Below are 11496 nucleotides of genomic sequence, written 5' to 3' on the forward strand. Positions count from 1 at the left end.
GTAGCAGGTCAGACTGTTTTTAATACAGGCTAGCTGAAACCATGGAAATACGCTAGCCTTGAACAAGCCTAGCACCACGAAACTCTTCAAATATAAGAACTACATGAATTACAAAAAAAATATCTCCAGAAATCAGCAACACTCTGGATAACTAGGAATTGAGGCCCTATGTCAAAAATCATGAAATATCCCTTTAAGACTTTTTGCTTTATTCTGGACAGGACACCCAACTAAATGCCAATAAATCAGAGTTTAGTGGATCATTTTCTAAATAATTAGCACTTTGAGTAGAAATTAAAGACTCAAGGCGAACACGAGACATTAAAGGTCAGGAACCACTACTCGCTGTGTTAGTCTTTTTATATCAAGCTTGTATTATCGAGTAATACACTGGCTCACAAAAGAAAAGGTCACACGCTCTAATATTCCGTTGCATTGCCTTTAGCTTTGATTACTGCATGCTTTCGCAGTGCCATTGTTTCAATGAGCTTCTGCAATGTCAAAAGACCCGGTGTTGTGTTGATTTTTCATCAAAATCTTGCATTGATGATGGGAGAGAGTGTGCAGAGTGAGAGCCACAATATTTCAACACTAGAAAAGATAATGACTTGAGTTGCTTCACTGAACTTACCTAAATGTTCCTGATTTTAGATCCTTGCAGTGGTGCAATATTACATCTCTAAAGTTTGTTTGAGAACACATTGAACTTTGTGTCAGTGTTTATGGCAGCACAACATATCATCAAATAAGTGATTGTTATTGCAACATGAGGCGACACAATAGCTAAATCGCATGACACAACAATATAGGGCTGGGCGATCAATCGGAATTGAATCAAAATCGCAATCTCTAGTTTGGTCAATCTGAATAATCATCATATGACTTTATAATTGTTAGGTTTACAGCCATTGCTTTGGCAGAAGCAGCATCTAGTATTGGATTTTGGACGAGACAATGGGAGATTTTTATGTGTTGAAATGAAACGGAAGTAAAGGATTTTTGTTTGAGCGGAAGTTTGTATAAAAGGTCTTAGTTCATGAGTCAGCTACATGTATTTATTTTTAGTATGAAACAATCAAATTTCAAATTGAAAGCTATCAATGCAAGAAAACACAAACATGATTCATATTTTTGCCCTATTGTCCAGCTCTACCACAATATATCACATAATCATAGAGGTCTTTTATATGACTTTCCACTGTAGCTTCTTCAGCTCTTGATTTAATATAGTTTGATGATAAAAAAGACCAAAGTACTAAGGATTTTTTAATTTTTTAATCAAATATTGCTGTTTTTCCTCACATGGCACAGCCCTGGCTCGGATAGGTGCAGAGATATTACCCTTAAACTAGGTCAAACGATCTTACCCTGCGCTCCCATTCTAACCTAAAGACTCTTTAAAGAATGTTGTGACGACAAGCGAGCGCAGACTATTGCAGGGAGACGGAACAACATGTGGACCAGCGAGCGTTCCCAGGGATCTTTGCACCGACATGTAGTGGATGAAAACATGCCGGGCTGTTTTTCTAAACCTCCCACAGGAGCTGATCAACGTTTGCTGCTTGTAACTTGTCTGCCATCCGCTGACCCTCGCCCCCCGCTGCAGTTCATTACAGCAGTGGCACCTTGACCCGAGCTGTCACTTCTCTCCCCTCGCTCGCATCGGAGCCGGTGTTCGGTTTCACTCTTTGCTTAAGTTTGCACTTTAGGATTTTTGTTGCATTTCCACCGCTTCATTTGAAATATAAATGTAGCTCAACACTTTCTATTCCTCTACATTTCTATAAAAGCCTCAAAGTTGAAAGTTAAGTTTGCAGCAGATTAAAAGCACACATTTTTGACACTTATTGCAACTAAAGATAGTTAAGTATTTTCTTCAGCAAATACATGCTTTAAGTGACTTGGCACTTGACTCATATTGGTGTAATATTTGACCAGTTATATTCACACTTACCCAAGTACTTTGACCAGTGATCTCACAATGGAGAATTCAGTAAAATGTACTTAATTTCTCCATTGTGAGATCAATATAGTCCTATTTTATATCGTTTTTAGTACTGTGCCTGATTTACGCAAAAAAAAAAACGTACTAAACTATTTATAGCGATTAGATATTCGATGTATATTTCAAAATAAGGATTCCATTCTCAGTGCACATTTAAGATTACTTCAGGAGCTTAGAGAAAACTTATATGTGAATTGTAATGTACAAAAATGACATGCACCTGACAACATGTACAGGTCTAATCTGTTGGGTGAGAAGGTTTTATACATGATAAATCTTTTGTACCCAGTTAACTTGTATTCAGAGGACATCGTAAGAACTAAAACCATTTCTATGCGATTTCTTGGCCATTGAGGTTTTAATTTGATTGTGGTTAATGTTCTGACTCGGCTTTGTTTTTGTTTCTCACATTGAACCCTGACACAAACGCATTGGGCTTTACTACAAAACTGTACTTTTAATTGGAGTGAAGACGTCTTATGATAAATACACATTTATTTACAAAGTGGTTATTATAGAAATAAATACAAAATAAAAATCTCAGCAATATACTTCATGTGGTATTGCACCCATTTTAAAATGTACATCTGAAATACATTTTTAAAACCAGTAAAGGAATATTCCTTTGATAAAAATTTCCCAACTTTAGAGTTTAGACATAAATATCTTGATATATATTTTTCTTCTTTGATAGCTCTGTATAGTTTTTTTTCTTATAAATAAATGTCTTCATTGGGAAACTGGGTGTCCATTGTGACCTCAAAAGTCTGCTCTGTCAGAGCCATTGTCCCAGCCTCACCGGCAGCCGCAGCCCTCCACCACCATGTCCTGGTAGTTTTTCAGGATGACCTTCTCGTACTCGTCCAGGTAAAGCAGGGAGATGGGGCTGAGGTCCGTGGGCACACAACAGGCTCTGGGGATGTTGGAGTTCACTGAATTGACAAGAGTCTGAACTATGGCATGATTGGTAGAATTCAGGTGGTCTGCTAAGGGGAACGGACACTCCCCCTGACAGTAGAAGGCGTGATACCCCGGAGGAGCTACTATCCACTCGTTCCAGCCCACGTCACTGAAGTCCACGTACAGGTCATGTCTCCTGCAGCTGGCTTTGTTCTGTTTCCGGCGGTGTTTGCGAAGTGTGGCTTGACGCTTGTCTCTCGTGTGAAGAACGGCGTCACCGTTGCCGTCGTGTCCATACGTGACCAGCAGGGGTCGGGCCTGAGCCCATGAGTCCTGGTCGTGGTGCAGAGAGCGGCTCACCCGTACATGTCTGTGCCTCTGCGCATGCTCCTCCCCTTCCTCCGGGTGAAGCACCTCCACCATGAAGCCGCGGTTGTGGCTTTTCCCAGTGGTCCATTGAGACACAGCAGGGCTAACGTCAAAACTCTCCCAGCGGCTCAAAGAGTCCTGCACCAGCCGCGTGTCCAGCAGCCGGGCCAGAGGCTCCCGGCTCTGAGCGCCCGGAAGACCAAAGAGCTCATAAATGTTAATGCGCAGGCCACTTGCAGAGCTGCTGCTGTTGGTGGCGTTGGACGGGGTCTGGACCTGGTCTCTGTAGATGCGCAGCTCTGCAGACGTGACGAGCTCTCCGTCAGGCACAGAGGTCAGGTTGAAGTAGAACTGCTGTGTTGTTTTGCCTTTCAGGCTGGCCAGGGCCTCCATAGCCTCTGCAAGAGAAAAACAAATGAAGTTTAGCTTGTTGCTATAGAAGACCGGGGGAAGTAAGAAGAAGAAAAATATATCAACTCTAGGCTGAACATTAGGAACCCGTTCATCAACACTTTGCTTTGCTCATATAATTATGTTGAAATGATCAGAGCCATGTAAAACTTTGATCACTGCCAGTATCTCATAAATTTCTTTATGCTCTGAGATGAAAGTGCACTTATCCATGGATAGGATCAGGCATGCAGGTTGGATTCCAAATGCCACTTTAGTTCTACATGCAGCTGCAACACACAACTCTGCACCTCACATTCAAAAGCCCAATAAATAGACAAACTGCAACATAAACTGCTTTACTCTTATGCTGTAAATGTTTGGCAAAAAAAGTTGACTCCTTCAATTTAAATATTCAAACATAAAGCTCTTCCTCTGATCTAATGATACGCACAATAAAATACGGTTCGTTTTGTGCACAGAGGTATATCTAAAATGATTTAAAGAGATTTCATGATAGTGCCAGTGTTCTTTGAAGCTGTGCCACCTTGAAGTCCCATTTACAAAGACATGTTATAGCCCATACATTTGAATCTGTTTGGTGTGGTCAAACAAACAACAACTTTGAACTCGCTCTTTTCAAAGGAAGCATTTTGGAAATTCCACCATCTCATCCTAAACCTCCCTCGACACAAGCACAAAGACCTCAATTAGGCCTATCTGTGCTCATTTGATGTGGGAAAGCCCCCTGCCTCTGGTTCCCTCTTCCCCATCCCCAAATCCGCCTTTCTTTAGTTTAAAGTTATCCTTTAAATCCGCGCTCCCTCTGTTTGGCTCTTCCCCAATCCGCTTTTCTCCTCCGGCCTCCCGCTCTGTCGCAACGCCGCTACTTTCTCCCACAGGCTTGGACGTTGTGCTAATAACTGTACTTCCTGGAGCACTTCTACATGAGTGATATTACTTTGAAGAAGCGATATTCTTACTTGAGTAAAGCTGTTACTTGTGAGTTCATCTGCAAGTCACAAGATTTTGTGCTTTCATCCGATTTATGTGTTGTATTCTTTGGAAATATCACAATGTTCCCTTCCTCTTACTTCAGTTACTCAGCATTCAAGTTGTACTTTCACAGGATACTCTTAAACTTTCACCTTTGGTTCACAAGGCTTTACTTCTACTTCAGTAAAACTATCTCAAAGTAACGCTACTCACTCCCCCCTCGTCTCACCTCTGGTTATGTTTTCTTGCCTCAGCGAAACATGTCGGAGCTTGTCAAAAAAAAACTTGTGAACCACAGATATGAGTGTATCAACATTCCTAATTTCTTTTTGCGCCGCATGCCAAACGCTAAAGATAAAGCCCCGACGTCGGGTCATCCATCCCGGAGCTGTCTGTGCCGGCCACTTCCTGTGTTAATAGTGGAAATGTTCTATTTGGCAAAGAGCGTCGTGGCTGTGTTAAAGTTGCTGCTGCACCGATTGACTTGCAAAAAAGAGAGTAATTCCCCCAGACAGATTGAACGCAAGATTAAATATTTTGACTTTGATGTGTTGGATTTACAAGTGTAGAAACATGCTAATAATGTACCGGCTATTAATCCTCCTGACAACACTAGTCGTCTGTTAAGAGGAGTGATTTCAAACACAAACTGAGACTAAACCAAGCTAAACATTACTAGCTGCAGGTGTCAAGGACTGCTCCGGCTTGGCAGTCTCTTGGCACACCTGACATTCGGCTTTGGCGGAATTGCCGGACCCACAAATCCCACCAAATGTGCAGTATCTTCGTCCAACCACTGGGTGTCATTGCGCTAGGCCTCTCTGGAGAGCTCCCAAACAGCCCTCTCTGCTCTGACTCAGCCCTGGTGGAAACTTCCCACTAAAACACTCAAGACTCTGTATAAGCACCACTCTCCACACAGTATATATGGACCGGGGTAGGAGCTGCCAGCTGATAGAAAATGGAAAAATTGTCGACTACACGCTGATGAATAAACAAAGAGGCAATAAACTTACTATATTTATCCAAAATGTAAAAAAAAGTGGACATGATATTTTTAAAACAATTCACAAAGCTTTACATCCTTAAGTGCAGCATATTCTTTGAGGGAGGGTGAGAGACACTAAAGCAACAAACTCTGTGTCGATAAATGTAACACAAGTGCGCTGTGGTGTTATTGGAACGTGCGTAAAAGGCGAAAGGGTCAATTTGGAAAGAATAAGGCACGTATAACCCCCTCCTGTCTCTCTCCGCGGCGAGTTTTAATGTGGCTGCTATTAAACGTGACTCACACCTGATGGGAGACTCGGTCATAGAGTCTGTTGGTCTAGTGTCATGTCGTGTTTTCTGGAGCAACTGAGCGATGACTATCACCTGCGCAGAGGCACACCGCCCTTTATCCTGCTCCCGTGGTGCGTGTCTGGAAAAACTGTTTTCAGTGCCCACGCAAACACCATCAATTATTAAGTAACAAATTACTCCGGTGATACCTCCCGCCCCCTCCATGTGTTAGTCAAGTCAAGTGGCTGCTGCTGCTGCGAGGAAATGTGTGTATAAAGTTCAAGTAATTACCGCTTATTAATTTGTTTGGAACTGGCATTAAGCACTTTGTACAGGTTAAACGCGTGTCACCGGTAAATGAGTAAGGCTCCATAAAACACTAAAGCCTGTGAAGCTGGTGCTGGCACTCTGACTCACGATTAAATATATGTTAGTGGTGTCTGAGAGAGCTGACAGTAAAGGTATGTCACTAATACGCACCTTCATGGTGAAAGCTTCTAATCGTGTTGGCCTTGCTGGCGGCCCTCTCTGCGTGTTTCCCCATGCTCCTGGGCCGCTTCGTGCTGTGGTCCCCGTTGGCTGAGTGCATGTGGTAGAGGTCCAGCATATACTGCGGCACCACGGCGTGCTTGCTGGGGTTCGGCCTGCGCCTCAGTCCGAACATGTTGAGAAGCCGCAGCTCGAACTCGTTGAGAAAACTCTCCGACTGCTGTGGACTCTGCTTCCCGGATTCACTGTACTTCCTCCGGCCAACCTCGGGGATAAGTCCCGTCGCGCCTCCCAGCAACACCTGAGCCAGCAGCAGTACCATAAGAGAGCGGACCACGGCGACCATGATCAGTCAGTCCCTGTGGAGAAAGTGGAGTGAGCACAGGCGCACCACCAGAGCTGACATGAGGGAGTTTTCCCCCCTTCAGCCGCGTATGATCCCCCAGTGCGACTGAGCGGGTTAAAAGGCAAGACACCTTCACTTTGAAGTGCGGCTAAAAGGCACTCTGAACAACGATGCCGCGGGCGACGTTTAAGCTCAGCGACGAGTGAGAATCGCTACTATCACTGTGAAGTTGCGGTAAATGCAGTTGAAGGGCTAAAACAACCCAAATGTGCTGCTCAAATGTTTGCGCAAGGCTTCAGGCTATTTACAATTATGCCACCGCTATTTAAAAACACATGACTGAAATCGACTCCAAAAGTTTCAAGAATTCCAAAGTAATTTGTGGAAAAGGGCTTAAAGCGCAGTCCAGAAACTAAAGCCAGACTGTGCTACAAGCGCCTATTTGCAGTCTTTGACGGTCATGTATAATCACAAGGGATAGGGTTACTTGAAGAAGCTCGCAGGTGTTAGATCTGACGTACGCACCAGCGCCAGATGTAGCCCGGGACAGTACCATATAACTTCAAAAGCCCAAGCTATGCTCTGTTTAAACAGTTCTCAACGCGCGTAACACAACTTTTAAAAGCGCACGCTCGGACTGGAGTTCAAAACACGCAGGGAAATTGTGAAGGCATAAACGATAAGCGATTTTACAAAACATTTTTGAAGCTATACGCTTACCTGACAAGGAAGCGCTGTGTCCGGTCGTCGTTCCGCCTTTGGGCTCCGATAAAGTCCACATTAATTCGTGTTTAGTCCACGCTGCGTCTCCCTGAAGGACCAAAGACAGCCCATGCCCTTCACCGATCGCCTCTCGCACATATTCTCTCCAGCTGCACTTCGGGTTAAGTCTTGGTCAACGCGCGTAAAGGAAAGGAAAAGGAGGAGAAAAAAAATGTTAAGTCTACGAGGAAGCGGCTTTGCGTAGGCAGGACCGGTCTAAGTATAAAGCACCTTGTTTGAACATCTTCAGCGAGTGAAACAAGTCGGGCTAAAAAAGTTTCGAGGGGAAGCTGCTCTCTCTGCCGCTCCTGTCCCGTGTGCGTCTGTCTGCGTCAGGGCGCAGCGGAGTAGTGCCTCAATTGATCGGTGCTTTCTCTTCCCCCTACTTCGCTTTTTGTCGTGCCGTGATGTCACCGAGGGGCTGTCAATCTTGTGTGTTCGCTTCACTATTATGCAGCAGGACGGTCAGCTCGTGGGCTCCTCTAACATGTCCCTGTCGGAAACATCCACATAAACAGTGTTAGGGCCAATTATTCAATTTGGGCCACTTATCCTCATCATAAAGTGAAACCGAAGTAGTTGTTTATTTTCACTAGAGGAAGCAAAAACCTAGAATAAATATTTCATGACACAACACTACAAACCCATCGTACTTGTTTGAGTTATAGCCTGATAATAATAGTTTAGGGCTGCAAAATGAAAAGTACAATATAATGATGGTTGCTTTTATGTACAAGCAGTCAAGAAGAGTGACAAGTTTCATATCCATACAGCAGAAGTACATCATTAAATATCATTAACTGCATTATTTAAAAGATCGCAATTAAAGAAGGGCTATATATGGGCGTTTTTATGTAGGTTTTGTAGTTCTCCAGTTTCTCTTAACAACCCAAAACATGTACAATAGGGCAATGACCTAAAAAAATAAATAAAAAGTAAACCCTCTTTCAGCACGAGCAGTTATTGATCTTAACCTCTTAATCCCCACCTGAACCGAGCACATTTTCGCCAGTTTGGCTTTACCCAAATCTAAAAGCATCAAAAATAGCAACGAAACCGAGGATGAAAATGCAACAGAAGAGTGACGAAAAGTGCCAAAAAAATGACAAAAAGGCGACAAAAAGCAGACATATTCTCTCAAGGCAATGAGACAATGGGACAATGAGACAAGAATGTTTACAATCACTTTTGTAGGACTGTTGCTCTCCACACACGGAGCTTTTAGATTTGGGTAAAGCCGATCTGGAGAAAATGCAGTTAATGTTAATGTTACGTATCTTCTGTAAAGTGAAGAGCCAAGGTTTTCAAAATGTAGACATTGTGAACTTTTTTAGTGTACTGGAGCTCTAAAAGTGAAAACTATATCGTAAAATTAACCCTAAGTGATCACAGAATTGATTTAGATGCAGACTATTTAAATCAAAAATCTGTCTGCCTTTAGTCAGCATCTCCATTGAAACGAGCTGGAGACGACCCCTTCCCCGTAAAGTCAGGTCTGTTTGATAATCTTTTTAGGCATTTTAAAACAATGAGATAAATGCTTGTATTTTATTCCACTTATCGGCTGAACAGTGATGCGGTGTGGCTTTAATCGCTTTCCGTTTAAACAAATCACATTGAAGCAGCGTCGACATTAGTGGTTTTGGATTGATGTTACCTGATTAGCATCATTTATAAAACATTAGAAGCACTACAAACAAAATTCCCCCTGAAATTTCCCACAAGAAGAAAAAAGGTGCTTCCGCTACATCCTTTCGTTGATGGCGTTGGAAGTAATTAATATTGGCATGAGGGTGTTTTGCGTTTATGTGGTTACCGAATCCTCTGGTGCACAGGATCCAACGCTTCCTCCTCCTGTCTGTGCGTGTGGGTGGGTGTGCATACATCTGTGTCCCGGGATGATTTACACTCTATAGGCTTTCTTGTGGCTGGATTCATCTTTTCATTTAAGTCCATAGGCTTCTGCCAGTCCACTGTCCCGAGGTCCACGGAGAGCTAGTTTGCTTCTTAACCCTGCATCTGATCTACACCAGTTGTGCACTTGCTTTGACAAATAAAGCACATTACATAGTTGAAAGTTACATGTGAGGCGATATAAGAACTTTATGTTGGAGTTTGGGTGACTGAATTCAAGATTCAAGTAACCTTTGAGGTTCGTGGGGATTTTCCGACCTTTAGATCCATCCTTCTGACAGCACTTTTAAGACCTTTTCTTGGCGGATTCATACATTACCATAAAAATAACTAGTCATTAAAAATCATACGGGTGCCAATAACTGCTGCACCATTGTCTTGATTCCATTTTGTATTAATGAGACAGTATAGTTTTATGATTGTTTATGAAAAAGATCTGACTTTTAAAGCAGACATTGAGGCTTAGCAGTACTAAGTAACTTGTTTACTTGAATAAATCCTTTTCGTACTACCTCTGGGGGTAATACATGTGTTAATGGGATGATTGGAGGGTCTTTCATCTCCCCCTGGTGTCTCTGGCCAGAAAACCACACTTGCAACTTTCCCTGCTCCGACCCAGAGCACCAATACACACTAATGGAATCACTAAGAAGAGGCTAACAGACTAATAGGTAAAGCTAACTGTGGGCTAGCGCCACTTAAACAGTATTTACAACCACATTTGACTGAAAAAAAAAAGTCTTCCTCTCTCCCTTTTCCCTTCCCTCTTTTCTGTCAGCGTAGTATTTATTCTCACGGACAATTAATGAGTAAAAAAATTGCAGTGGCGCTTATGGCCTCTAGGGGCACGAGTTACTTAATTCTGCTTTAAAAACGTTCATTGATCATTTGAAATAATGTCTATGTAAAGAAGACGGCAAGGAACGAGAGACTGGAATAGAATGACATGTTATAAAACACTGAAAACAAGTTAACAAGTTATAACTTTCAGCTAACGGCATGCTGGCAAAACTATGACACTGTGATGAACACACTTTGGGCACAGAACTGCTCAGGTGATGGATTTTGGGCTTTAAAAATGCACAGGACACTTCTATTTGTTCCTTCTATCACCGTATAACATCAGAATGAATAGAATTACTCAAAACTGTTGTTATAAAAGCTCAAAAATGTTGTCTTCTCTTTTGTTAATCAGCCATTTTCACAGCCTTCCTTCACTTGTTTCCCACAGCGGAATTCATGGCATCTTTGCTGCGTATATTTTCCCAATATCTTACCTTGAGCTCTGTTTTTGGTGCCCGTGGGTATCAACAACAGCACCTAATGATTGTCCCATCTGCATAAGAAAAGCCCCCATAGTGATTCCCATTAGATGAAGATGGTGTTTTGGCCAAAGCGCCGAGTCTGTTTGTCTTTGGAGAGATGGCATTAGATTAAATCCAGCAGAGATCACAAGATACCTTTGTCTCTCGTTGGGGCAATAACATGTTTATGAAGGATTATCCCAGATCATCCACTTAAATTAAAATACAGTGGGGCTACTCAACCAGTACAAGTGACAGTGTGCAAGGTTCATGGGTCACTCTTTTCACACACACACACACACACAAAAAATCCCATTCCCGTAATCTTTTGTGCTTTGAACTAGTTACAGTGTTTGTGATCAAATCCTTAAAGTATTTGATATTTTAGTCTGATGTTTTCAAGGTTGGAGAAGTTGGACACTTCGAATATATATTGGCAAATTAATATTTTACAGAATATGGGAACAATAATGGTCATGGTTGTGTAAAGTACATGAGCACGTAGCCTTATAGGTTTACTCCGATTACAAACGAAAATTGTATCTCTATAATCATAACTCTACAAGGCTTGAAAAGTTCTCGATTTCAGTCCAAGTTCTCAATTTCAGTCCAACATTTCTTAACTTTTTGCCAGTGACATTTGGTGTATGATCATTGCCAAAACACAACTGGCTGAATCCAATGCTCCACAGCAAAGCCAGGTAAAGGCTGCATAGCACTGAGATTGTTTTATTGGAGGA

General features: G+C 42.4%; 1 protein-coding gene across 1 annotated transcript; it reads right to left on the minus strand.

Moving 5' to 3' along the window:
* Positions 1 to 2550: 2550 nt before the first annotated feature.
* On the minus strand, positions 2551 to 7871 carry bmp2b (bone morphogenetic protein 2b). The gene is made up of 3 exons (XM_079572211.1): positions 7497 to 7871; positions 6422 to 6789; positions 2551 to 3672 (listed from the first exon to the last, which is right to left on the minus strand). The coding sequence occupies exons 2-3, from the start codon at positions 6774 to 6776 to the stop codon at positions 2801 to 2803; spliced, it is 1227 nt and encodes a 408-aa protein (XP_079428337.1). The 5' UTR covers positions 6777 to 6789; positions 7497 to 7871; the 3' UTR covers positions 2551 to 2800.
* Between the last annotated feature and the right edge of the window lie 3625 nt (positions 7872 to 11496).

Source organism: Gobius niger (genome assembly GCF_951799975.1).
Source record: "Gobius niger genome assembly, chromosome: 15".
Classification (NCBI taxonomy): Eukaryota; Metazoa; Chordata; class Actinopteri; order Gobiiformes; family Gobiidae; genus Gobius; species Gobius niger.